Source organism: Oikopleura dioica, chromosome PAR (genome assembly GCF_907165135.1).
Source record: "Oikopleura dioica chromosome PAR, OKI2018_I68_1.0, whole genome shotgun sequence".
NCBI lineage: Eukaryota > Metazoa > Chordata > Appendicularia > Copelata > Oikopleuridae > Oikopleura > Oikopleura dioica.
The window spans coordinates 11,671,486-11,694,537 of record NC_137293.1 but is presented as its reverse complement, the minus strand read 5'-3'; the positions used below and the strand labels follow the sequence as shown (position 1 = coordinate 11,694,537).

At 39.8% G+C, this 23,052-nt stretch overlaps 5 protein-coding genes and 1 long non-coding RNA gene across 6 annotated transcripts; 3 read left to right on the top strand and 3 right to left on the bottom strand.

Moving 5' to 3' along the window:
- Positions 1–319: 319 nt before the first annotated feature.
- LOC145702828 (solute carrier family 9 member D1-like) lies at positions 320–5,537 on the top strand. Its single transcript, XM_081780113.1, has 16 exons — positions 320–612; positions 651–730; positions 784–1,238; positions 1,567–1,662; positions 1,885–1,990; positions 2,081–2,175; positions 2,227–2,332; positions 2,375–2,455; positions 2,578–3,023; positions 3,070–3,384; positions 3,435–3,513; positions 3,584–3,718; positions 3,783–4,114; positions 4,419–4,579; positions 4,832–4,987; positions 5,141–5,537. Exons 7-16 carry the CDS (start codon positions 2,254–2,256, stop codon positions 5,244–5,246), a joined length of 1,890 nt encoding a protein of 629 aa, XP_081636239.1. The 5' UTR covers positions 320–612; positions 651–730; positions 784–1,238; positions 1,567–1,662; positions 1,885–1,990; positions 2,081–2,175; positions 2,227–2,253; the 3' UTR covers positions 5,247–5,537.
- Positions 5,538–12,055: 6,518 nt separating this feature from the next.
- On the top strand, positions 12,056–14,505 carry LOC145701850 (uncharacterized). Its single transcript, XM_081779066.1, has 4 exons — positions 12,056–12,206; positions 13,058–13,260; positions 13,304–13,421; positions 14,150–14,505. Exons 1-4 carry the CDS (start codon positions 12,143–12,145, stop codon positions 14,503–14,505), a joined length of 741 nt encoding a protein of 246 aa, XP_081635192.1. The 5' UTR covers positions 12,056–12,142.
- A 16-nt stretch (positions 14,506–14,521) lies between these two features.
- LOC145704707 (uncharacterized) lies at positions 14,522–15,466 on the top strand. Its single transcript, XR_014134485.1, has 3 exons — positions 14,522–14,791; positions 14,832–15,083; positions 15,126–15,466. It is a non-coding gene; the product is annotated as an uncharacterized LOC145704707 (long non-coding RNA).
- Positions 15,467–15,642: 176 nt separating this feature from the next.
- On the bottom strand, positions 15,643–19,053 carry LOC145702980 (uncharacterized). Its single transcript, XM_081780281.1, has 7 exons — positions 18,945–19,053; positions 18,491–18,689; positions 17,967–18,132; positions 17,003–17,605; positions 16,108–16,956; positions 16,011–16,067; positions 15,643–15,970 (listed from the first exon to the last, which is right to left on the bottom strand). Exons 1-7 carry the CDS (start codon positions 18,976–18,978, stop codon positions 15,776–15,778), a joined length of 2,103 nt encoding a protein of 700 aa, XP_081636407.1. The 5' UTR covers positions 18,979–19,053; the 3' UTR covers positions 15,643–15,775.
- A 449-nt stretch (positions 19,054–19,502) lies between these two features.
- Positions 19,503–20,397, bottom strand: LOC145701849 (uncharacterized). The gene is made up of 5 exons (XM_081779065.1): positions 20,181–20,397; positions 19,974–20,134; positions 19,832–19,926; positions 19,686–19,789; positions 19,503–19,643 (listed from the first exon to the last, which is right to left on the bottom strand). Exons 1-5 carry the CDS (start codon positions 20,274–20,276, stop codon positions 19,503–19,505), a joined length of 597 nt encoding a protein of 198 aa, XP_081635191.1. The 5' UTR covers positions 20,277–20,397.
- On the bottom strand, positions 20,396–22,215 carry LOC145701848 (voltage-gated delayed rectifier potassium channel KCNH1-like; the record flags this gene model as incomplete). Its single annotated transcript, XM_081779064.1, has 6 exons — positions 20,396–20,640; positions 20,682–21,002; positions 21,074–21,306; positions 21,350–21,814; positions 21,855–21,981; positions 22,035–22,215. Coding segments are annotated over 6 exons (1,572 nt in total), but the record flags the coding sequence as incomplete, so codon positions are not given.
- Between the last annotated feature and the right edge of the window lie 837 nt (positions 22,216–23,052).

Below are 23,052 nucleotides of genomic sequence, written 5' to 3'. Positions count from 1 at the left end.
GGAAACAAAATATATACCACACCAAAGATGTATCCAGCAATACACTGACGCTTGAGCCTATCAGGCTTATCTTATCGAATAAATTGTCTATAAAATTTTAAGAAATAATACTAATTATTTGTTTTTAACTCCGATATGTTCGTATTTTCCAGTCAGAACTAGAATTTCGAAAAATAGCCTCTTTTTAATCTGAAGGCAATAAATAACAGTACTTTGACGTCACTTTCAACCCCTCACCAGGTCGATGATTTATGCGAATGGGCTCGCATATTTTCACAGTTTTAAATAAGCTTGTTTTCTACCGCAGGGTAAATACAAGGTGCAGCTACTGTACGCACAGGTACTCTTTCTACATCACAAGCTCAAGAAGATGAATTTGCAGTCTGAAATTTATGAGCTGCGGCAGTCAGGAGATGTGCTACACACAGGATGCAAATAAATTTTTATCGTTTTGTCAGAACCTATTCAGAGTGCCCTAGAATACTCGAGCCATTTCAAAAAGATCGATCATTTTGGAGAAAACAGATAAAATATCGAAAAATATGCCGATTAGCAGATCAAATACAAGGCGACAGTCAATGAGAAGAATGTCTTCGTTCTCACAATCATCAGGTACCATCTACTACTGACAGAAAATTCAGACTCAATAGTTCAAGGAAGATTTGCCAATTCTAGTCTGAAAAGACGACCTCTGAGGAAAGACCCGACATTTTTCGGATTCGTTGCAAAAGTAAGTATCTTTAGATTCTAAAGTTTAGAAGAACCCCTTCTTATTGCTTTCAGTGCTTTTGGATCATGATGTTTATTGGAGTCACCTTCATTTCATTTGACAAATTGTCGAAGCTCCTCATACAAATTTTCTAAATAAACCAGTGCCCGAAAAACTCGCTCATTATTTCGCAAATTTTGCCGAAAAAAATCCTTTATTTCTCTAACAACGAAGATCAAAGCAACACTGTAAGCTCGGGAGGCATGATTAGTGTTGAATAAAGCTTTGGAGATCAACCTTTCGCTCGAATTACCCAAAATATTATACACGCATGATTTTTATGTGCTTCGTACGCCACCGCCGACGGGCAATTTAAGCATTTTCTTGGCGCCGGACTGACCATTTGAAGATATTTAGAAATTTTTAACCGTCAAAATAAATCTTTCTTCAAAAAGAAAGATGATTTTTAGATAGCAGAAGTTTTGTTAGAGACCTCTTTTTCTCGGAAAAAAAGATTAAGAAGCAAAAGGTGATTATTTTAACTATAAACAGGGAATATTGAGTGCGATCTAAAAATAAATGAAAAAAGTGATTCTGGTCATTGATACTAGTAGTAACGTATTCGGTTATTATGTAGTTGATGAACCAGAAACGTGTAAAATAAGCGTGACAAAAAATAAACGTGGAGAATCCGGAGGGCGATGATTGCAGCTGATCCCTCAAGTATCCGATCAGAAACTTTCAAACTTCTTTGTTGAGCTTGACGCCAACTTCAGACACACAAGAATCCGCCTATTCATTTCCCCCATTTTATTTCAGACCGTCCCTATTTTACCTTTTTCATCGGAATTTTTAAGGCTCGTCTGAAAATAATGAAGGTCAGCGAATGGCCTTGAGAGAACGAAGATTTTTAATGCAATCATAACGAGCCTCTCCTTCAAACTTTTCATAAGGTAAATTATGAATTCATGATTTATTCACTCTTAAAATCTTATTATAAATAGAAATCTTTTAATCTGCTCAAATTAAAATTGTTTTTTTTGTCTCTAGAATTTTTAAAAGAATAGTTAAAATAAAATATTTTGGATTCTTGTGTAGTAGAAAAATGACAAATAATCAAGATAAAAAGTATACCACTTCTTTAATTAAATATATTTTTATTTAAAAAAATTAAGGATTTCTCGGCCGAGAATGCTCCGGTTCTGTCTCTTCGCATTTCTGTCTTTCCAGGGTTTTTGGTTGATCAGTTCCAAAAGGCTCCAATCACCAAGATCCGCACAGGTATTGTCAATTCCACCAGATCAAGTTCAAGCGCTTCCTAACGAGATTGAACTTGTCAGTTTTCACTTACCCGGTTGATTTTGTGATTAGACGACCACAGGTGGAAAATTCTCGTTGACCACCGGCGCGCCAACTCTGAAAAAGATCCAAATGACGACCCTCTTGAAGATCTAAACGATGCTCGGGTAGGAAATTTTGGCAGGAGGACTTGATCTTGAAATGTTTATCCCGTTTAGGAAAGGACGCAGAATTGGCTCTTTGCGATGGACAACCTCTCGCCAGCAGCTTTATCAACTCTCAAGAAAGAGCTGGAGAAACGAGTTCACTCGGCGATGGTCAAAAGTAATCGGCTATTACTGTGCAAATCTAATGAGCTTTTTTCAGTCAATGAAACAGAAATCCTAAACGATGAAGAGAAAAAATTCAAGCGCGAATTGCTAACAATGTTTGTTGAAGAACTGAAAGGCTTCGTTCAAAATTATGCGGTGCAGGTGTTACCACAAGTACCGGCTTCTGTTTACCGATATCCAATCAATGCATGGTTCAAGTAAAAACAATGAAACAAAAATTTTGAACGCGCTTGAAAGAGTCTGAGCGCGATATGCAGAATGCTATTGAGGGGCTCCGGCGTTCGCTGACTTCAGATTTTCGGAATCCGTTGGAGCTCAAGGGAAATTCAAAGCACAGGCTGGATTTTCTGCGGGGCGCAACGATGCACGAGGAGCAAAGTTTCAACAAATTGAAGGGGATAGAAGATATGATGGAGAAGTACGACGCTCAGATCAATTCCATTGGTGTCTTCGACGAACTGCTGAAAGACGTCGCGAGAGCGGCAGACGTCCTGGAGGATAAAATTCAGGAGCACATCGTAGACACGCCGCTTGATGGGAGACAAATTGAAGCTGTCATGCATATTCGCGAAAACACCAACCCTGTCGTTCACAAAGAGGGAGTTGAAGATGATGACGAGCCGGAAATCGACTCTTCTGATGTTCTCGTCGACTCGCAGAATAATAAATACGTCCTCTCAAAGGTAATTTGAGAGAGTTACGGTATTTCTATCGTGAGCTTCTTTCTAGCCAAAAGATTCCACCTCGCCCTTGATTGACCACCATCTCGTAATGGACTTGATCACACTACTGTTGATGTCATTTCCCATGGGCGCGGTTTGCGAGCGTCTGGGTCTGCCACCACTTTTTGGCTACATCATGACAGGTGTTTTTCTTGGCCCGAGTGGCATCAACAACTTGAAATCGATGGTACAAGTGGAAACCATTGGCGAATTTGGCGTCTTTTTCATTTTGTTCTTTGCTGGTCTTGAATTCTCGCCGGAAAAGATAAGAAATGTCTGGAAAGTCGCCATTCAGGGCCCGATGATGATGCTTGGCCTTATGGTAAGAAATCATTGATTGTTAGTAATAAGTTAGTTATTTCAAATTTTAAGGTTTACGTTGGCATCACAATGGGATCGATGATTTTACACCAGATTCATATTAAAGAATATGCGTTTATATCAGGAACTGGTTTACGCTTGGCGGCGCTGTCATTTTATTCGTGAAATCTGATTGGCTCAAGCATTTAAACCATTAACAGCTTGCCTTAGTTTGAGCAGTACTCCACTTGTGATGAAATTTTTGGAGCGCAAAGAAAAAGAGCGTACTGACTCTCCTGAAGCAGAATGCTCTCAATATTTGATGGGCATGTTGGTTATGCAAGATGTTCAATTAGGTATAAGCTCTCTCCAGTGCGAACTTCTAAACAAGACCTAAATTGACCATAATGTTTGTTTTAGGATTGATAATGGCTCTTTTGCCTTCTTTGGCTGAAGGGTCTTCTAGTGAATCTTCAAATGATATTTTCTTCAACTTTGTCAAAATCCTCTTCCAAACATGCTTCAACTTCTTCTGTGTGATGATCATCTTTTACCTCTTCTACCGATTCGTCATCAGCGCATATCTCAAGCTGCTGCAGATGTTTTCAAAAGAAGTCGAAGTTCTCGGAACTACTTCTGTTATCTTTGCCATGCTCTTGACCACTCAATGGTTTGGTATCTCGATGGAGCTTGGCTGCTTTCTTGGGGGCTTTCTTATTGCTCTTAGCAACAGTTCCTGCTCCGAGAATCAGGTCAGTTCAAATTCATTAATTGATCAGAGAAACATCCCAAAAATGACGTCGTAAGAGCTAATTTATCTAGGGATTAAATTAATTTAATTACTGGGTCAGTGATTGCAATTTTCTGGAGGTGAATTCTCCGCTCTAAATCAACCCTCCTAGGCAAGGGATTAGATTAATTCGTTAATTAATAATAACAGATTGAAGCATGACAGTTGCACATGCTTGATAACTCACAACAAACCGTCCGCTGGGAGTAAATCCACTTCTTTTCGTGTTTTCGATAATAAATGGCTCTGATCAGTGCGAATTTTAGGTCCACGAAATTGAAAAATCCGTTGGTGGAATGCGCGATCTCTTCTCGGTGGTCTTCTTCGCCACGATTGGATTTCATGTCTTCCCGTCTTTTGTCGTCGGTGAGCTTACTGTGCTTCTTCTACTGACGTTTGTTGTTGTTGGAGTCAAATTTGTGATCAGGTAAATAAACTTCAAGACATTTCAAAAAAGTCTGCACCCCAAATAACTGCACCCTCCCAAGTTAGCAGATGCTTTTATAATTTAAATCCTCCTTTATCTTAGAACAAATTTGTTTCAAGAAATCTTGTGTAAGGCTGCTAGCATAAATTATCCTTAGCGTTCCAAAATATCCCCATATGAATTCCCGAAAGCAATCTCATTTGGCTCTCTTTCAGGCGCTTCCTTGTAAGATCTAACCCTTTTCTTTGCCAGTGTGATAGTTCTCCGTGTCCTGTTGCCGCCAAAAGGACAGCACTTGCGCTGGCTCCTTTCATCTGGTCTTGCTCAAATCTCCGAGTTTTGCTTCGTCCTCAGTTCGCGGGCTCGGCGACTGAAAATCATTTCGCGTGAGGTTTACCTGCTCATTTTGCCAAGGGATTCAAAAACAAGCCACCATCGTTGCTAAAATTGACAGCGTTTGACAGACTAAATCAGAATCATTTTCGTTCCTTTCGAACATGGGAGCGGTCTGAAATTTCAACCCAAAGATTTTCAAAAAGAGCCAAATTTGAATCCCTAAAAGTCAACCACCACGCTTTCCCTGCTTCTTGCTCCCGTTCTATGGAGAATGTCAATTTGGAGCTTTCAAACTCGTCGTCGACGGATGAGTACTGTAGATAGAATTTAAAATGTTACTAAAAATTAACTGATATCTTATTTATTTATCATTATGCAAAAAGCCCGCCCTAAAGCCCAAAAATGTTAATTATTTTTAACAGTTTTAAGCAAATCATTTCAATATATGATATGATTAATCAAATTATTTATATTCAAATCAATAAATTGTTTATCTTCCTTGTCTTTTTAATAAAAAATATTTTTATATATATTCCTGCAACAAAGCTTTTACTGTTCTAATATTAAACCATATCTTCATCAAAGTTCAAACTTATTTTAAACTTTTTAGAAACAAAACTGTTCACACAAAATTGTATTTTCTGTATAATAAATAGAATAAATTAAACTTGAGAAAACAGAAAATCTACTTTGAATAAATAGTGGCCTGAGGAGCCGGAGAAGGAGAGCAGATTAGGGATGCCTTTGAGACGTTGTTTTCTACTTGAAAGCCACTTCTTTCAAATGCGATATTGTAATTGGGGGTTAACCTCGTTCGATTACTAGCAGACTCATCGTTATAAATATAAATCCATTAATTATGCATGACTATATATTCCTAGATTTAGGTTGACATGCCCTTATGTTATCATTAATTCATCACTGTCAGCAGGCAAATCCTACCAAAAGAGGAGAAACCCACTATTCGAGGATAAAAACAGATGGCGCCCGAGATTCTCAAAAAGCAGCAATGCAACCAGCAGCGCAACACGAGTTAGGCACACGCCCTTGGACGAGACTCAAGGCACCATCGACCAGTTATTTTGTAAACAGCGAAAGAGAGATAATTAAGATGCGACCAAATTGAAAATGATTTTTTAAAAACGAAAGAGCGATAATTATTTGAAGAAAAAAAACTTCCGACAATGGACAAAAATGGAACAGGTTTGCGAAGATTTTATAAAATTTAATAATTATATTTCAATATAACCTAATATCATCATTATCATTAATATCATAAATTATGAGTCATAATGCTAAAGAAACACTCTTCTCAGTTTTCTTAATCAAATAACATCGATAAATCAGAATTATAAGCAGTAAATTATGTCCAACAAAATAAACTGATGAACAAGACTGCTGGATTAGTGTCTGGTCTGTCTGTTAAATTTCATTCGTTCTTTGATTTTAGATACAGATGGACCCCAAAATGTCTTACAGACGAGCATGGCTGGCCTGGCTATCTTCGTCATTGTCCTCACTTTTATGATTTCATGCCGACGTTGTCTAATGAAGCCTTGTGGAGCTACAAAGTAAGAACTACAGCAAAAAATGGATGCAAAATATCGATATTTAAGGGCTGAAAAAGATGCAGAGCATTCCCGTCAAGCCAAACGCAGGTAAATAAGAATTTATCGTAAAGAAATGTGACACAGCTTGGTTTCAGTGCCTCAAGAAAATTAGAAGAGTCAAAGGATCTACGATCATCGCTAGAATCTATTCAGTCGTTGGCTTGAATCCATTTATGAATTCTTTTTGTCTAACTCCGCATTAATTATTTAGACACTTTCAATAAAATTCGACATTTATGAATTCCTCTAAAGGGGGAAAGGATTTTACTCTTTGAACAAGGAATAGTTATGTAGTTCAAGTGCTTTTGCGCATTTTTCTTCTATTATTTTGATCGTTTGCCGGTCCAATCGCGCTCTCCATTTATCCAAGCTACGTCGGACATTCCCTGATGTCTTGAATTTCTTATTTTCTTCGATACTAAACATTATTGTTAAAACTCATTGCTGGTCGCATATATTACCTAGCAAGCCAAGTGTTGTTCGAAATGAAATCATCTATTGACTGCTGATAGTCCAGTTGAACGAAGTTTAGGATGTCTTTTGCTTGTTCTCGTGGATGGAGAGCCACATCTTTGAAATATTCAATAGCGTTGTTTGTTATCTTACCTTCATATTTAACAAGTTTCGTTTTCAGGGCTAGATTTTTGTTCAGTTTGAGAGTCTCGTGATTCTAATTTGAGTTTTTCGTCTAATGAAAGGGAAGAATATTAACTATTTATATTCTAAAACATTCCTTTTCAAGATTCAAGCAGAGCTCCTCGATATCATCTATGAGCTCCTTCTTCGTTTTGCCGAGCCCCCTTTCGCGATATTCATCTGATGTGAAGATTTCCATCCTGCTTTGGAAAACGGCTCTAGGGCATGAATAACATTTTAGCTCCGGAGTCCGGTCCCTGCTCTACCTTGGATCACGCACAAGATAGACCACCTGGAAATTGAAAACTGGCAGGAGTAGAAGATTTTGCAGGCTCTAAAGGAAACTCTACTTTAGTCCGGAAGATGGGACAATTTGTCCTAGCATAGGATTTCAGCTCATGCAAAAGTATGAGTAAACTATGGGAAGTTTCCATCCTGATCCTGTATCCGAATGGTTTTTATGACTCGAAGATGTTTCAGGCAATTCCGTATCGCACGCCTCTATTTTATTCAAAACTGAAATCATAGAAGAGAAAAATGATTCGAGATATCCCTGTGTAACATAGTCTATGTAGTCTGTGTTACAGTAAAATAGAGTAATTTCACGAGTTTGTTTATGAATCTTTCCTTGTTACAACTGGCTTGCATTTAACATAGCAGTTCATGTATTCATGGCTAAAGTCTTGGTAGCAAAACGGCATTTTACAGAGCCTCCGACTTTTCGCCCGAAAAACGAAATTTCCCCGAAAATCCATTGGACGGACCGCGGCGTCTTCTGGATTACGTTCCCTTACGCGATCTCTTCAAACAATTTCCTTATTTTTGATGACGTTCGTTTCTCCTTATATATATTTTCTGGGATATTTTTTGAGACTCTTCCTAAAATCCTCCCAAGATAGATCTTGGCTCCGCAAGGGCTAAGTGGAATTTCATGACATAGAGAGAGATTAAGCTTAGAGAATATTGAGTATTTTTTCTTCCTCTACTTCGATTTTCAAGCCGTTCCTATATCTATCCTTGAACTGACATTTCATACTTCTAGCCAGATTTATGATGCATCTTGGCTGGTCTATCTTGCACAGCTGGTTGTGAGGATGAAGCGGCTCGAACTGGTAGAAGACATCGCTGTGTTCGTTGAAGAACTCGCCAAGAAAAGAGCTTCCAGATCTCATATAGCTTTTGCGTTTTCAATGATTGTTCATCTTTCTTTGTCATATTCACTTGTTTATTTTGTTTTTTTTTTTTCGAAAACTCCCTGAATAGAATGACGGAACGGTCCAAATTCCTCTCAAATCCTGACATGTATGGCGTTGCTGATGGTGGTGGTGTATTCACTCAAAATATTCCCTCTTTTCTTTGAATCTGCTGCATCAAGCCTCACCTGTTTTCGCAGCTTCTAATTCCTTCCTCTTTAGCAGAATATTTCTATAATGCTTTAGGTAAATAAGTCCCTGATAAACAAAAAATAAAATGAGCCAGGAATAACTGACTGCATAAAACAGCTTTCTCAAAAATCTCATATTTTCAATATTTTTATTTTGATCCCATTGATGATCCCCCTTGGCTAAGAATGCGCGATAAAATCTACCGGTGGGACGCAAGTTTTGCATTAATTATAAGATAGAAAATTGTTTAACCAGTCGTTAATTAAGATATTCTAAAGTGAGCTTATTAAGCTCCCATTGCGCGATCAGAAGAACCAAATTGGGAAAAAATTTGCGCTGTCAACATCAACCCTTTCGGCTGATGAGTGCGCCGCGCACCTGTACCGTTCCAATGATTTCTAATGAATCATAATTGGCCCCTTCAAATATCTCCAACGTCTCCAATTAGAAACTGTCACGCCGCAATTGTCGAATCTTTTTCCGACTTTTTCTGAATTAATTTGCGGCGAATTGACACTTCAATTTGTCTCTTCTTGAATCATCCTCGTCCACCGATTCTTTATGAATCATTTTTGATGATGAACATCTACTAAAATCATAGTTGTACTCTTCTTTGTCTTCAGTGCCAAGAGCATTATCGTTCGGATCCTCCTGACATTCATTACGGGTAGATTGGCCCGAGGGAGTAAATTCTCTCCCAAACCATTCAGGAAACTTTTACATAAACACGATTGTTCAACAGAGAGAATGGAAACTTTACCATGGCTAGGGCTCCCAATCTACTTTTACTTGAAATACGTACACGTTGAATATATTTTGAAGCCGTAAAAAGATTGTCGCCGAGAAGATCTTTCGTCTATTACCTGATTTGAGCGACGAAAAGTTCTTTTTCGCCCTTCTTCATGGGAAGAACTCATATCTTATTTCAGAAAGAACAAGACGAAATATCTCAGTCGATATTGCCTTATACATAAATTGCAATGAAAAGTTTCTCCCCGTCGAAATATCAAATTTATACAAAGATGCATTCGATAAATTTTGTACGGAAGTACTTGTAGACATCAAGAGCGAGGTTGATCACTTTCACGAGAGCCACAACCTCGGGGTCTCCGGCAGAATTGCTTCTGCAAGAAAAAGGAAAGGAGCTAATTTTCTCTTCTGATAAAAATTAAAACACATAGAACTCCTTGAAGCAAAGTAGAACTTATAGAAACAACTCCACTCTCGACATTCTTCTATTCCCGCAAAAGCTTTATGAAAATTTTCAATGGAAAAGAATCAACGAAAAAACTGGCGCTTCTGAAACAGAACTCTTTTCTAAAAAACTTCGACGAATCTCAGAAAATTCTTCTCGAGAGGCTCATCACTTTCTACTGACGCGCTTTTTTAAGGTGGTGGAAGTTTTCTAGCCCACTTCCGCCATACCGACCCTGGAACACCATACCTTTTCTGAATCAGCAGAAAATTTCAAGAATTTTGACCCTTTAAAATCCTAGAAAAGTCCACTTCCGGTCGATTCTAGAGCCGGAAGTTGACGAAATTTACGTGAAAGGGTGAAGTGTGACCTATCAAATTGATGCTCAGACGATTTCCTATCATTTAAGAAAAGAATCAGCACGAACGGAGATTAAACCAACAAGAAAAAACTGAAAAAAAATTGATCATTTTATGCCTTTTTTACATAATTTTACCAGTCGGTTTGACCACGTTTGAGACAGTTTCTTCTGACATATTGATTGTATGATGAGTCAAAATCTTCTGAGCATCAATTTGATAGGTCACACTTCACCCTTTCACGTAAATTTCGTCAACTTCCGGCTCTAGAATCGACCGGAAGTGGACTTTTCTAGGATTTTAAAGGGTCAAAATTCTTGAAAATTTCTGCTGATTCAGAAAAGGTATGGTGTTCCAGGGTCGGTATGGCGGAAGTGGGCTAGAAAACTTCCACCACCTTAAAAAAAGCGCGTCACTGTGAAAATAAATAAACAGTTTCGCCGAGTAAAAGTATAACGAGCAAATCATTTCAACAACTAAAAATACAAAAATGATCTATATCCTGATTCAAAATTGAAACGCTGGGAAACTCAAACGTCAATGGATTGCGGAAGCTCAAGAATTTTCCACATTCCAGAGCGTTCATCCAGCGTCCCAATCCGAAAATAATCATTTTCCATTCTCGCCTAAAATTTCGCCACAAACAAAACAAGGACAAATATTTCCATTTGTATTGAAATGAATAATATTCAAGGGAAGAGCGAGTTCTCAGGCAGATTAGACAGTATGAGGCCCACTAGAAGACGCAGCAGGAGACGGGGCTCTGGACTAGGATTAGGTGCGCATTCGCAATGGGATCTGAAGAGTCTCTCTGTCAACTCAGCTTCCTTTTTGGGCATTTTTCTCAGGCATAATGAGATTTATGAGAATATAACTTTTTTGAGACTCAAAATTTTCGCTATAAAAATGCAGTTTTTTCTGTTTTTTCAGAACTCTTTATGGAGAATACTGTTAGAAAAATCTGTAATAAAGATTAAGTATATTTAAGAATCTCATTTCCTTCAGTAATATTTCCACGACTTTCCGGCCAATCGAAAGCAAATGACTGGAATGATGTGATATAATAATCCGTAATTGAGCTCAAGGATCAAAATTGGGCCAAATTGAGCATTCAAACTGTCAAAATTTAATCTCTTTCCTGATTCTCATCTTTTCTGCCAGCTATTTTCATTGATCATGGAAAGAAGCACTCTTCGAACATCAAGAATAGTATCATTACTGTAATTTGACATAAATAGCATGAGCTGATCCCTGCGACATCATCCGTCACGAATCAAGTGTTGAAAAAGGAAGGAAAAGGACCAAAGTTCCAGAAGATTAGTGGGAACACGCGCTAGGGAAAGTGGGAGTTCAGAATACTCGCATACCAAATTTTTATGAGGCGAAGTCATTATCAGCTTATTCAATCCAAAGTGGACAGCTCTTCCCTGGAAAGAATCCCGACTCGAGTTGAGAATCTTAAAATATTCTTATTGACTCCAGACTCTAGTGACCAGAGTTTGCGTCAACTTCCGTCAATACGTCAGAATCGATAAAGAATTAAGCCATTGGAAAGAGTCGTAGAGCATAGGGCGCTATAAAATTTTTGAGTTCTCGCTTCATTCTTTGTCTTAGCAGAGAAAAGCAGGTTTCTTTGGATGAAGAAGCTGATAAAAACATCGCCCTATAACGATTTGGTATGCGAGCATTCTGAATTCCCCCCTTTCTTGAGGCATAATCATTAGGCTTTTGGGATTATGTAGCCATAATTTCGGTTAAATGATGAATATGAATTAATTAAATGACACGTTAGCTAACTAAGATCGGAAAGGTCTTTCGATAATGAGTAACTGAAACTTTCAGTTATCAGGAGCAAGATTTTACACATCCCTACTGGGAGTCTCTGGAGCCCCCGCGTGGATGAGGAGCTCACTAGGGAGCGCCTCAGGAACCAACATATCATTAGTGAATCTTGCCAAAATTCTAAATACTCGAAATTCGACAGCAAAACGAACTCATTTTTTTTCTCATTTATCCGAAATACTACAGATATAATTAACGATATGTCCAGCTTTGAAGAGGAGTCCCTCGCTGCAGATAACAGGGAAAGTCTCCACTGCTTATCAGGTACTAATAGAGACAACTCAACAAGTGATAAAGAGCTGCATAAAGATTGATCTAAAAATTGTGTATCTAATTGCAATTTACAATTATCTGATGATTGAATTTGACCATCAGCGAAGAAGATGAAAATTATTGAAAATGCCATTTCCGATGCAAGTGTGCGCTACGCGCTTTTTAATAGGAAACTCATTGATCGAAAGTGTTTTACTTTTATTGTTTCACATTTATTGCTCAAATGAGAGCGCGCGAAAAATTTTGGAATATCTCGAGGAGGAGATTTTACGCTAGCGAAAGGATCAATTAGCGGCTCAGCCGGGCTCATGGCTCGGAGGGAAGAGCTTGCTCCGGCTTTGCGAATTGGAAAGAAGGTGGAATAAGTGCGAATTCCGTATGGGATCAAGCGCATAGTAATTTTCCTCTCACGCAAGTTTACTTCTACGAGTTCGTTTCTTTTTTTTTTGCCATTTTTCAACCATATCTTTGTTCCAGATTCTGGATCGTTCATAATATCCTACAGGTAGTGACTCGAGGAATTCGATATCGATAGTAATTGTGATCGGATGCAAATTCCTCATCACTACTACATTTCGAACTTTGAAAGGCATTATCCGCCTTGTTGTTTTCCCAGCGCCAAATTGGGAGAGTTATCAAAACTTTCACCGATTCGCTCGAATGTCGATAATCGCCGTCAAATGATTGTGAGTTGCTCCATTATCCCACGTTAGGATTCTTCGGCGAGCTTCCCACAATTGTTCCTTGTAATCACATCCTCACACGCTGTACTTACGACTTTCCAGGGATTAAAATCTTTGGTCGTCAATATTTTTTTTTGCACAACTTCATTCCATTTCTAGGAGGAACGGGGAGAGACGCTGACGGCGGGATGAACCAAGAGGAAAATGGAGAGGACGACCAGGAGAGATCAGGATCGTTGATTAAATGCGAAGAATGTGGAATCTCCTGCGCTGGAAAGAGCCACTACGATGTTCACATTCGATCTCACACGGGAGAGCGACCTTATATTTGCAAAGTCTGCGGATTCGGATTCACCCAAAAGGTAGTTCGTGAAGCTAGAATTTCAGCATTATGATATTTTTAAGGGTAATCTAAGGAGACACATGAAAATACACTCTGACGAGAAGCCGTTTGAATGCTCCATTTGCTCCTACAAATGCCGAAGGCGCGATGCACTGAACGGACACATGAGGATACATTCCGGTACGATATTTTCAAATGACAAATTCTAATTTATTATGCCCAATTCTTGAAAACAGGATGAAAAGGCGCGCTCAGTGCTTACGTAGCGCAGTAAATCAAAGTTTTCTTGTATTATGAAGGAAACTTAGCGCCCCATCTAAATCAGAAGGATCCATACTTCGCCGTCCGTCTTCACTTTACGCGAAGAGTTGTCACCTCGGTCCCAAATTCCTATGCTAACGCGATCCCTACACGCATCGCTCTTTTTCCGTAGAGGCTCATCGCAATCAATCCCTGGAAAAATTATTCACTAATGATTATTTTAATATATTTCTAAACATCTTGCCCATTCGGTTCCCTTTCCACGAGGCCGATAATTTGACAGAGCATAATTATCCAGTGCCGCTATTTCCGCAGGGAGCGATGATTATTCTTTGATTTGAAATGAAAAACGAAAACGGAATCCCATTGGAATTCGAAATCGACCACCATTACCAAGCATTTTGTCCAAAGCGGCAAAGATTCAATTATCCTAGCTGGGAAGCGAAATCCAACCGCAAACATCCGAACGCTGCTTTCTAGCGTTTGTGTTGGAAAAATTACATCCCGAAAGTAAATTCCAGAATTCAATTTAGCGATTGATCTCTTGCCCGTGAAAGGCGCCGCGTGGTGGTGCCGTCTTCCGCCAATCAGATCGCGCGCCTTTCCAGATTTTTGATAACCAAGCTCAAGTTTATGATCAACTTCAGATCATCGCCCGTTTCGATGCAAGTTCTGCGACAGAAGCTACAAAAGCCGCCAGAGCATGAAAGAACACGAGCTCGCTTGTACGTACAAAATCAGCAAGCCTCTTCACGAATCCCTACGCGACCGAAACAGCTCTTTGGATCTTACTGAGCCCCTACAAGCCTCTCCCATCCACCATCCTGTGATTTCCCAGTCACATTCCTTGCTCAACACCTTGCCTTTTGGAAACATTAGTACGTTTGCAGCGAACAATCAGTTGAACCAATTTATGATGTACCAAAATTTATTTCCTCACCAAATTGCTGCCCGATTTCGAAGCCTTGCCGAAAATGCTCTGCAGGAAAAACGGAACGGGTAAAAAGAAATGTGTAGGAGAAAAATTCATGTACTTTTAAGATACAATTCCCATGTCTTATACCACAAAGATCAGTTTCTTCTTCTACTAAATCTTTCACAAAAAGCGAAGATGGTCTTCTACCTGGACAAAATCATGCGAAGCAAGACGAAGAAGAAAATCATCATAGAATGCTTAGCACTGAGCGAAATTTGCTGACTAGTCAAAGTACGGAAACAAAAATCCCTGGCGAGACTCTACTCCCCAAATGTCGTAAGCGAAGTCGTTCTGAAGAATCTGACACAGAAACGTAAGATGATGTATGGAAATTTTTGCTGAAGTATTTTTAGTGAACCTGCGACAAAACGCTCCAAGGAGTCGGATGAAGACAACGAGGAGGTGATTGTTGACGTGCGAAATCCAGACAGCTGCTCAGAACACGAGTCAGAGCACGCTCCAACGAATACTGACATAAATCACGAGAATTCCGAGCAAAAACACCCTCGGATTCATCAAAAGACGAAGATCTCATTGTTTATGTAAAGGGAAAACGAACAGTTATCTATTCTTGTCACATCTGCGACTGTTTCTTTCTCAAAGAGGTAGGATCCTCTTTTAATAATCATCCCTTCATCGTTATTCAGTCTGCACATTCCATACACATGGGAGCACACATGGGAAGTATTCGAAACCTACAAAATCCTCTGCAACTGGGTAAGCAAATAACCGGTGCACTTGCTGTTGGGATTCACTGAAGAAGTATTTCTGATAAAGAACGTTCATTCTCTGTATTTATTACTTCTGTAAATTTATGCTGTACTAAGTTCGTGTAAAGACATGCATTTGACTTCAAAATTCTCAAAGCTTGATGAGTGTGACTTAACATGTGTGCCTCTTCGACTCTAACAAGACTAACTCAAGTTTTGTTTGCTTTGACAATAATAATCAAGCGAAGAGAAAATGGAAGCCGGCAACGAATAAAAAAGCTCCAGTTGATAATTACGCCCATCGAATAATTCATCCTGGCCGAATATATTTTTGGAAAAGCAAAACTAATTGAGTACTAGTAAACAAAGCTTCGTCAATCGGTATAATGTTTGAAGTTCAAACTTTGCACAAATTGAATCATTTTCTATTATATATTTGTTAATTATATATTGACACAGAATTTAGGCACAGAGTAAACAGTATTTTGAATATACTTTTTTTGAAGATTTTCAATGCAGTGATTAGGTAATAATTTATCATAAGTTAGCAAGACAGAATTTGTGTTGGACTGAGTTAGAAAAACGTTCTATACAAGGTATGTTAAAAAGCTAGCGACAATTATTAAAAAGTGTGAGCCTTTGTTGAAATCTCTAGTTGCGCCTGATCCGCCACTCTCACTCTCTAAATCGATGATTTCCGAGATCGACGAGTTTCCACGGAAAGCGCCTTCCACGACGGGCGGCGCTGATGCAGTTTCTTCGGGTTCGATTTCGAGATAATCCTTTAAAGGCGTTATAAGGAGTTAAATTGTAGTCTCTTACATAATTTGCAGGTAGCCAGTGTTGAGGTTCTTTTGTTGGTTTTGTTCGCGGTGTTGTCTATGATAATTGTAAACACACAATCAGGTACAACTCATACCTTTGTGAAAACAATTTTTCTCGTTGAAGCGGTAGTCAACAATTTCTGTGGAGTTCGAGCAGGGGTTCGTGGACGCATCGTCGTAGTGGCAAGAGGAAGAGGTGTCCAAACTGGACGATTGAATGAAGCAGGAGTTGCAAATTTGAATTTAGTTGTTGACTTGGTTGTTTTCGGAGTAGTCGTCGTTTTCGTTTTTGAAGTAGTAGTTGTTGTTGTAGTTGTTGTTGTGGTTGTCGTTTTGGTTGTGGAAATAAATGATGTTGATGTTGTTGTCGCACTTGTCGGTGAAGTTTTTGTTGACATAGTCGTTGTAGATTTTGTCGTGGTCGTAGTTGTTGTTTTCGAAGTAGTTGGTCTTTTCTTTGGGGGCTTCGGAGATGTTTTTGGTGTGGAAGGGACGGTCGTTATAAATGTTGCTAGTGTAGTAAAGCCAGCTTTCGTTGACAAATCCGGCTTTACTGTTGATAATTTCGGTCGAGAAACTATTTCTACTGCTTCATCATCAAAAATTTCAAATCCATTCAGCAACTCTGGATCAATATCACCGATCAAGACTGTCTGCCCGCTTCCTTCTTCGAAAAGGCTTTCCGTCTCATCTTCTTTACTTTCCTCGGAGAGCGGTTCGAAGAAATCTTCTATGACATCCGTACTCTCCTTTTCATTATTTTTCTGTTTGTTTTTAATTTCACTAGGCCACATTGGAGGAGTGCCCTGTTCTTTGTTTTTCTGTCGCTCACTGGGCCAAATGGGAACTGATTCGTCGGGCTTCGATGTCGTTGATGCAACTGAGGTAGTAGTAGGATCCTCTGTAAAGAACTCTGTCGTACTCGTCGGTTCGACTGTTGTATACTTGAATATTACGTGAGGAAACATATGGTTAGATAATTTTTGGCACCTGTGTTGTTGAAGTTGCGATTGTTGTTGTTGGTTCTTCTGTTGTTTGATCTGGAAATGATGTTTTCTTCACATCTGTGGATGTCGGAATTGTTGTTGTTTTTGTTGCTGTCGTTGTAGTTTGTTCTTCTGTTGTTGCGCCAGATGTTGTCTCTGTTTCTATTGTGGTTGTCGGTAGTAAAGTTGTAGTAACCGATATTGTTGTTGTGGTAGCTATGGTTGTTGTTTTTGTCGTCGTCGACGTTTTCGTAGTTGTCGGTGTAGTTGTCGATGTGGTAGTTTTTGACGTGGATGTTGTCGATGTTGTTGTAGTTGTGATTATGGTTGTCGTTGTCGTTGTTGATATGGTTTTCGTCGTTGTAATTTTTGTAGTAGTGATCGTTCTTGTCGTTGTCTTTAAAGGAGCTTTTGGCGTCGTTCTAGAGGGAGATGCGGTTGCAGATATCGATGTTCGGAATGGATTTTTTGGCCACATGCTATCCCCTTTTGTTGTTTGAACAGGGGATTTTGATGTTGTCAAAGTTGTTGACAATGTTGTGGCCTTTGTTGGATCGAGTTGCTGCTCTGAGAGAAGTCGCTGTTTGTAGAGCGCAATTCGTTCCGCCTAAATCGAACTTTTAGTCGCGTCTTTTCTACTCCCATTAGTTGATCTCATAAATCAGCTTGTTGCCGCCTAGTCGGTGAGCAGAGCCGGATTTTGAAGAAAAAAACTATAGATTAAAACATTAAACTCGAGTTTCAAGGGTTTTATCCGAATCTGCGCTTTGAGATTTCATTTCACTGCAGCCCAAGACCGCAATTTCGATTTCAAACGGGCCCTTGAGCGTGCGGTCCAACGTGACATTTATAACACTTATCATCATTCTCAATAAACGTAGTTCGGTAAAACAACGTTTATGTTTACCATCAGAATTATTTTTTGGGAAATGAGATTTATTTTCAAAAAAAATGCATCTAGTCATTACCTTCCGCAGTTTTCTCCGCTCTGTAGTTGAAGAAACGGTTGTTTTTGTAATTGAGGTCGGCGTCGGTGAACTGCTCGCTACAGTTGAAGCTTGAGGCTGGGTAATATGTTCAGGTGCGGTGTCTTGATCCTTCGTAGGATTTTCCGGAGAATTGTCAGCTGCGCGGCTAAGAATACTAAGTGTCAAAGAGTTCGGCAATGCGGCATTTCAATTGGCTTATCGCATCGTGATAGAATTAAACTAATCGTGTTTTCGGGATGCATGAAAATCTGTATTTAGTGTATCAACTTGTTATCGCGAACTGATGATAGGTGCCACCGAGTGCGGCCTTCTTATTAATCACTTTCCATCATGGTACTGGATGGTTAGTTAGACGCCCAACTCGGTTTTCTTATCGATAAAATGTGGAGGGAATTGATATTTGAGAGCGGTTGGAAAAGCAAGAAATTAGAGGATGCTGCAGTCGGAAAATTGACTGTAGACTGTTTTGATAAGCAATTTTCGTTTTCCGATCGGGCACTTACAATACTGGAAAAGACACTTCCGGCAAAGACTCGTCATCATCATTGAACACTTCAGGATTCTCAGTAACACTCTTCAATTCTCGCTCAAAGAACTCGCCAAAACCAGAGCCCTCGAGGAATTTTTCATCGTCAAGCAGCAGCTTGTCGAAGCGCATTCCGCGGGCGAATCTGGGGGGCTTTCTTTTTCCCGTGACCATGGCTAGTGCTGGTTTCATCTTTTTGTTTTGGAGACATGTTCTACTCTTGTGGGCCCCAAGTTGTGGGGAAACTATCTCTTACCGACTTGTTTAATACATAATATATTTTCATTTATCTTCAATTGTTTTAAAATAAGTTTTTTAACATGGAGTTTCAATAAAAATTCAGATACCATAAACCATAAGGAAAACCCATAAGCCGGTTCATATTGACAGTAAGATGGATTGATTGTTTTTAGACTTATAGAAACCAGAACCTATAAAGAAAAGGACCAATATTCGGACTTCCATAATTTTCGTTTCTCTATCATATCCTTTTCATGTCTCTGTCTGTTTAAATTGCGACTTTTGTTTGTTTAAAAAAATATTTGCTCAACTTCTGAAAAAGGGCTCAAAAGAATGTTTGGTGCGCCTGGGGCTGCTGCTAGTCCGGCGGCGGTGGAGAGATCACCGCACCCAGATCAAGTAACCACCCAAACGCACCAAACTGTAAAAATGAAACACCACGAACGCCACCGGCTAAGACACACTTAACACCCCCAATACCACAGAATAAACTCTTTTACGCAATTTTATCACAACCTCATTAAAGACGAATTTGCTTAGACGCTTACCAGCTGAATGCTTCTAGCGCCGCCGCAAACCCGATTCTACCTGTCAGCTTGCCGAATTAGTGGCTTTTTAATCGCCGGAACTGATGCATCCTTGGTTGAAAGTGTGAACACAAGAACTAAGGGTCGAGCAGGCAGAGTTTATTTTAGGCGCTGATTGAACTTTTACAGAGGCACTGGAGTAATATGAATATATTCATAGCGTCAATAAGACGATTCTTGGTCACTGTTAGTAGGTTCTTCTGTCTTTGAAAGCCTTCTCGACTGGAATATCGGAGCCAATCTGTTGAGAGATGATTGTTTTGTGGCGTGTTTCTGGCCAGTTTTCTTTCTCTGCGACATTTGCTGAATTAGAGTTTCTAGTAAAAATTATAGGGGTCGTTTTACTTTAAGAGTTTGCGATTGTTTGTTTGGTAGTTCGATCAAACTCGTGATGGTATTCGTGTATCCGCCAGAGTGTACTTCTTCGTCAGAATTAAGCGATATCGATTCTAATCATTTTGCGATATATTTTCTCAACTAAGCTTTCCTACCAGTTCTCGATTTCTTCCCAAGCTCTACTCCTAAAGTTCCCTCGAGAAGTTCCTCCAGACGCTCAAGCTGGTCATTAAGTCGTTTTGAATCATCACTAAAGTATGAAGAATTTGAGAGTTTCCTTGCTGAAATGAAGCTTACCGGACAGACGAGTACAGATCACTTATCTCGCTCAACACCTGAGGATTGATTTTCCTCGAGACTTCATCCTCGTCATTTTCCGATTCAGAAGATTCGGAAGTTGGTTCAGTTTCAATCGCATCGCTTCTTTCGAGACCTTTTGAAGAGCCAGCAGGGGAAAACTAAAAGTTTCAATGAATATTTGTAGCACTTTTGAATTACTTGTACTTTTTGCTCTTCGTTATTTACTTCGCTTTTCATGGGAAGTTCTTTCTTTCGCTCGTCTGTTACTTCTTCCATCGAAGCTCCGGGAATTAACCCCATTGCTCCATCATTAACAGCAGCCGCTTTATCACAGGTCTTAATCCTTCTAACGCCGCAAGTTACGTAACGTTAACTTGCGCCCGTAAGATAAGCCGCCGCCTCTTTAGGCTAAGCAACGGTTAAGACCCCTTTCCTAAAATACTCGAAATGCCACCTTTGACGCTATCTCCGGCTACCAATTTCTGCTTTTTGCGTTTAATCTTCCGGAAATGAACACTCTCGCAAACGTTGACGGCGAGTTTGAGCTCGCGGTCGAAAGATTTCGCGTAATCGTTGTAAAAACCAAGCACTTTCTTGAGCGAGGCACGTTTGATCACGTGAATGTCGGTGAAACTAAGCGCGCGGATGTAAACCACACATTTCGCTGAAAAATTCGATCACCATCAATATCGTTTTCTTGTTTACCTGGGCCGTGGGAGAGCGGTCTTCTCCAAACATTATCTCCGAATGCATCCCCATTGCTTAGAACCGCTATTACTTCTCCGTCCTGTAGCACTTCTAAAATTCCCCTTGCTACAAAAGAAAGCTCGTCCACATATTCTCCTTTGTGGTAGACAATGTCTCCGGCCGACACGTGAATCGTCTGGAATTCTAGAGCCAGCGATCGAAGACATGCATCGGACGCCTCCAGGAAGCACCTGTGTCCGTTGAAAACTCGGCGATGTAAATGCACGCAGATGTCAGCTTTGAGGTCTTTCGGGCAGAGGTTGATCACAGCGTTCGTATCTAGTTAAATTAGCGAAGTTGAATTTTCGATCAAATTTGAGTCTAAAAAGACAGTGTGAAGTAGGGCTTACCTATTCCCTTCGTTTGCTGCCACGTAGTGACCATAAAGTCCATGATCCGCGCCTCTATATTTTGAGGCACTGAGTTGAACCTCGCGAATTCGCGCACCGAATTTAGCGAGTCGTGGTAGCGGTTCATATCCGCATAAATTTGGGAGATTATGGTCGTCACATTTCCGAAAATCATGGCATACAGTAACGCACCGAAAATAAGTACCACAACGCTGAAACTTTGCTCGTAGGGACTAAGACTCTAAGTGATTAATTATATTATTTGCGACTAAAAACCTGTAGGGTGCGATGTTGCCGAATCCGACGGAAGTCAAAGAAGACATGACAAAATACAAAGAAGCCAGGTAAGCATCCAAATGTTCTGGTCCTGCTGTCACATTGCAGCCTTGTTGGATTTTGTACTCCTTTGATATGTCATTAGAAAAACGAACAAGCCAGTTATGCTCCATCAATTTTCCCTCATCCGTGCAAATTGTGTTGATACCAATGGCGAACCACATGCAAGCTAGCCAGTGTCCAAACAACCCAAACGCGCCGACAAGAATCATGAGAACGACGCCAGAGTACTCTGCAAAATGATCCATTTTTCGGGCGACCCGGGCGACGCGGAGAAGACGGATAACTTTCAGCGCGGAGAAGAGGGATGTCGCAGATGAATTCGAGTCAGAAGAACCGATTCCATTCCTTGCTGTGTCTTTGACGTTGTTTAGGACGAAGTAAATTATATCGTATGGAAGGCAACTGAATCAAGCATCAAGTTTTGTTACGGCTTTATTCATACCTAAGCAGATCAAGCGTGTACCAGTTGCTAACATAGTTCATTTGTATAATCTTGGCGTCCTTGATCATCTCCCCAGAGTCGGACATCAAGGAAGTCATAAAATTCACCACGATATCGGCAATGAATACTTAATTATACCGTGTTTTTATTTTCATCTTTTGAATTGTTAAAATGACCCACCGACGTCAACAAATGAATCAATAATGAGCCAAAATAAAACTTGTTGTGCATTTTCCTGAGGCGAGCCTTTATACTGGAAAGCTACGGAATAAGGCACCATCACAGCTGTATACAAGGTCAGGCATAGAATGAACCAAGTCCAGGCAGATTTGAAAGAGCTGTTGTGACTTGCAGCGCATTTTAAGCATGTTTTGAAGTCGTGAAAAAGTGACCTCGGAAATATTGATGCAAAAAAAACGCATTCCTGAGGATGTAACTCGGCATAGTTGGTGCTCCAAATCCATACGAAATATTTGCCGCACTTTTCTCCGAGTTGTTCCCATCTCGTCTTCAAACGCGTTATTTTTGTACCGTAGTGATTTTATAGTAAAAATAAGCATAACTTCTTACCTGAGAATTCTATCTTTAGCGCGGAGATATCCACGTTTCGGAGCTATTTTATTTCGGCTTTGTTGATCCGTGCGAACTGGACTCATTAAACAAAGGGCTGTTTTATGTTTATTTATTAATTTATTGTATAATCTTCATATTCTGTAATAAAAGAAGCCCATTACTGATATGAAAATATACGTGACTTCTGGATTGCCATCCAAAGTCGATGAAATTGGTCGAACATTGATATTATATCGATGTGGGTCGCCATCTTTATTATAATAAATCTCATTTGCGGATATTCTGTACGAGTCTTCTAACGCTTCTTTTATTTTCACGCTTTGTTAAAGCTATGATTATATTAATAGAAAGGTTGAGGGCGCTACCTCGTGCTGGCCTCAGTTTCCTCGCCGGCCAGAAATTCAAGAGTGGCGCTTTTCCCCACGATTTCCGCTTTTGAGTAGCCCAGCTTTAAAAGAAAAAGATAAGCGTTGAGTCACTATCTTTAGCTAAGCAAAGACCCCACTGGGCATTAGAAAATGAACAACCTGTCGAACGAATTTGTCGGAAACGTGGACAATTGGAAAGCCCTCCAGTCTTGCATTTGCGAGTAAATAGCTCCCATATTGCGTTGATAAATTGCTTC

What these genes read in the sequence shown, in the direction of transcription:
- LOC145701849 (XM_081779065.1), bottom strand. Translation starts at nt 20,276, where the DNA reads ATGGGGTTAATTCCCGGAGCTTCGATGGAAGAAGTAACAGACGAGCGA. An exon ending in TGGGAAGAAATCGAGAACTG is followed by an intron (nt 19,790 to 19,831) that starts GTAGGAAAGCTT and finishes CAAAATGATTAG; the next exon opens with AATCGATATCGCTTAATTCT. An exon ending in AACAATCGCAAACTCTTAAA is followed by an intron (nt 19,644 to 19,685) that starts GTAAAACGACCC and finishes ACTCTAATTCAG; the next exon opens with CAAATGTCGCAGAGAAAGAA.
- LOC145701850 (XM_081779066.1), top strand. Translation starts at nt 12,143, where the DNA reads ATGTCCAGCTTTGAAGAGGAGTCCCTCGCTGCAGATAACAGGGAAAGT. An exon ending in AAGTCTCCACTGCTTATCAG is followed by an intron (nt 12,207 to 13,057) that starts GTACTAATAGAG and finishes TTCCATTTCTAG; the next exon opens with GAGGAACGGGGAGAGACGCT. An exon ending in ACACATGAGGATACATTCCG is followed by an intron (nt 13,422 to 14,149) that starts GTACGATATTTT and finishes GATCAACTTCAG; the next exon opens with ATCATCGCCCGTTTCGATGC.
- LOC145702980 (XM_081780281.1), bottom strand. Translation starts at nt 18,978, where the DNA reads ATGGAAGTCCGAATATTGGTCCTTTTCTTTATAG. An exon ending in ATTGGTCCTTTTCTTTATAG is followed by an intron (nt 18,690 to 18,944) that starts GTTCTGGTTTCT and finishes AACCAGCACTAG; the next exon opens with CCATGGTCACGGGAAAAAGA. An exon ending in AGCGGAGAAAACTGCGGAAG is followed by an intron (nt 17,606 to 17,966) that starts GTAATGACTAGA and finishes AGTTCGATTTAG; the next exon opens with GCGGAACGAATTGCGCTCTA.
- LOC145702828 (XM_081780113.1), top strand. Translation starts at nt 2,254, where the DNA reads ATGGACAACCTCTCGCCAGCAGCTTTATCAACTCTCAAGAAAGAGCTG. An exon ending in TGATGATGCTTGGCCTTATG is followed by an intron (nt 3,385 to 3,434) that starts GTAAGAAATCAT and finishes TCAAATTTTAAG; the next exon opens with GTTTACGTTGGCATCACAAT. An exon ending in TGCGTTTATATCAGGAACTG is followed by an intron (nt 3,514 to 3,583) that starts GTTTACGCTTGG and finishes AACCATTAACAG; the next exon opens with CTTGCCTTAGTTTGAGCAGT.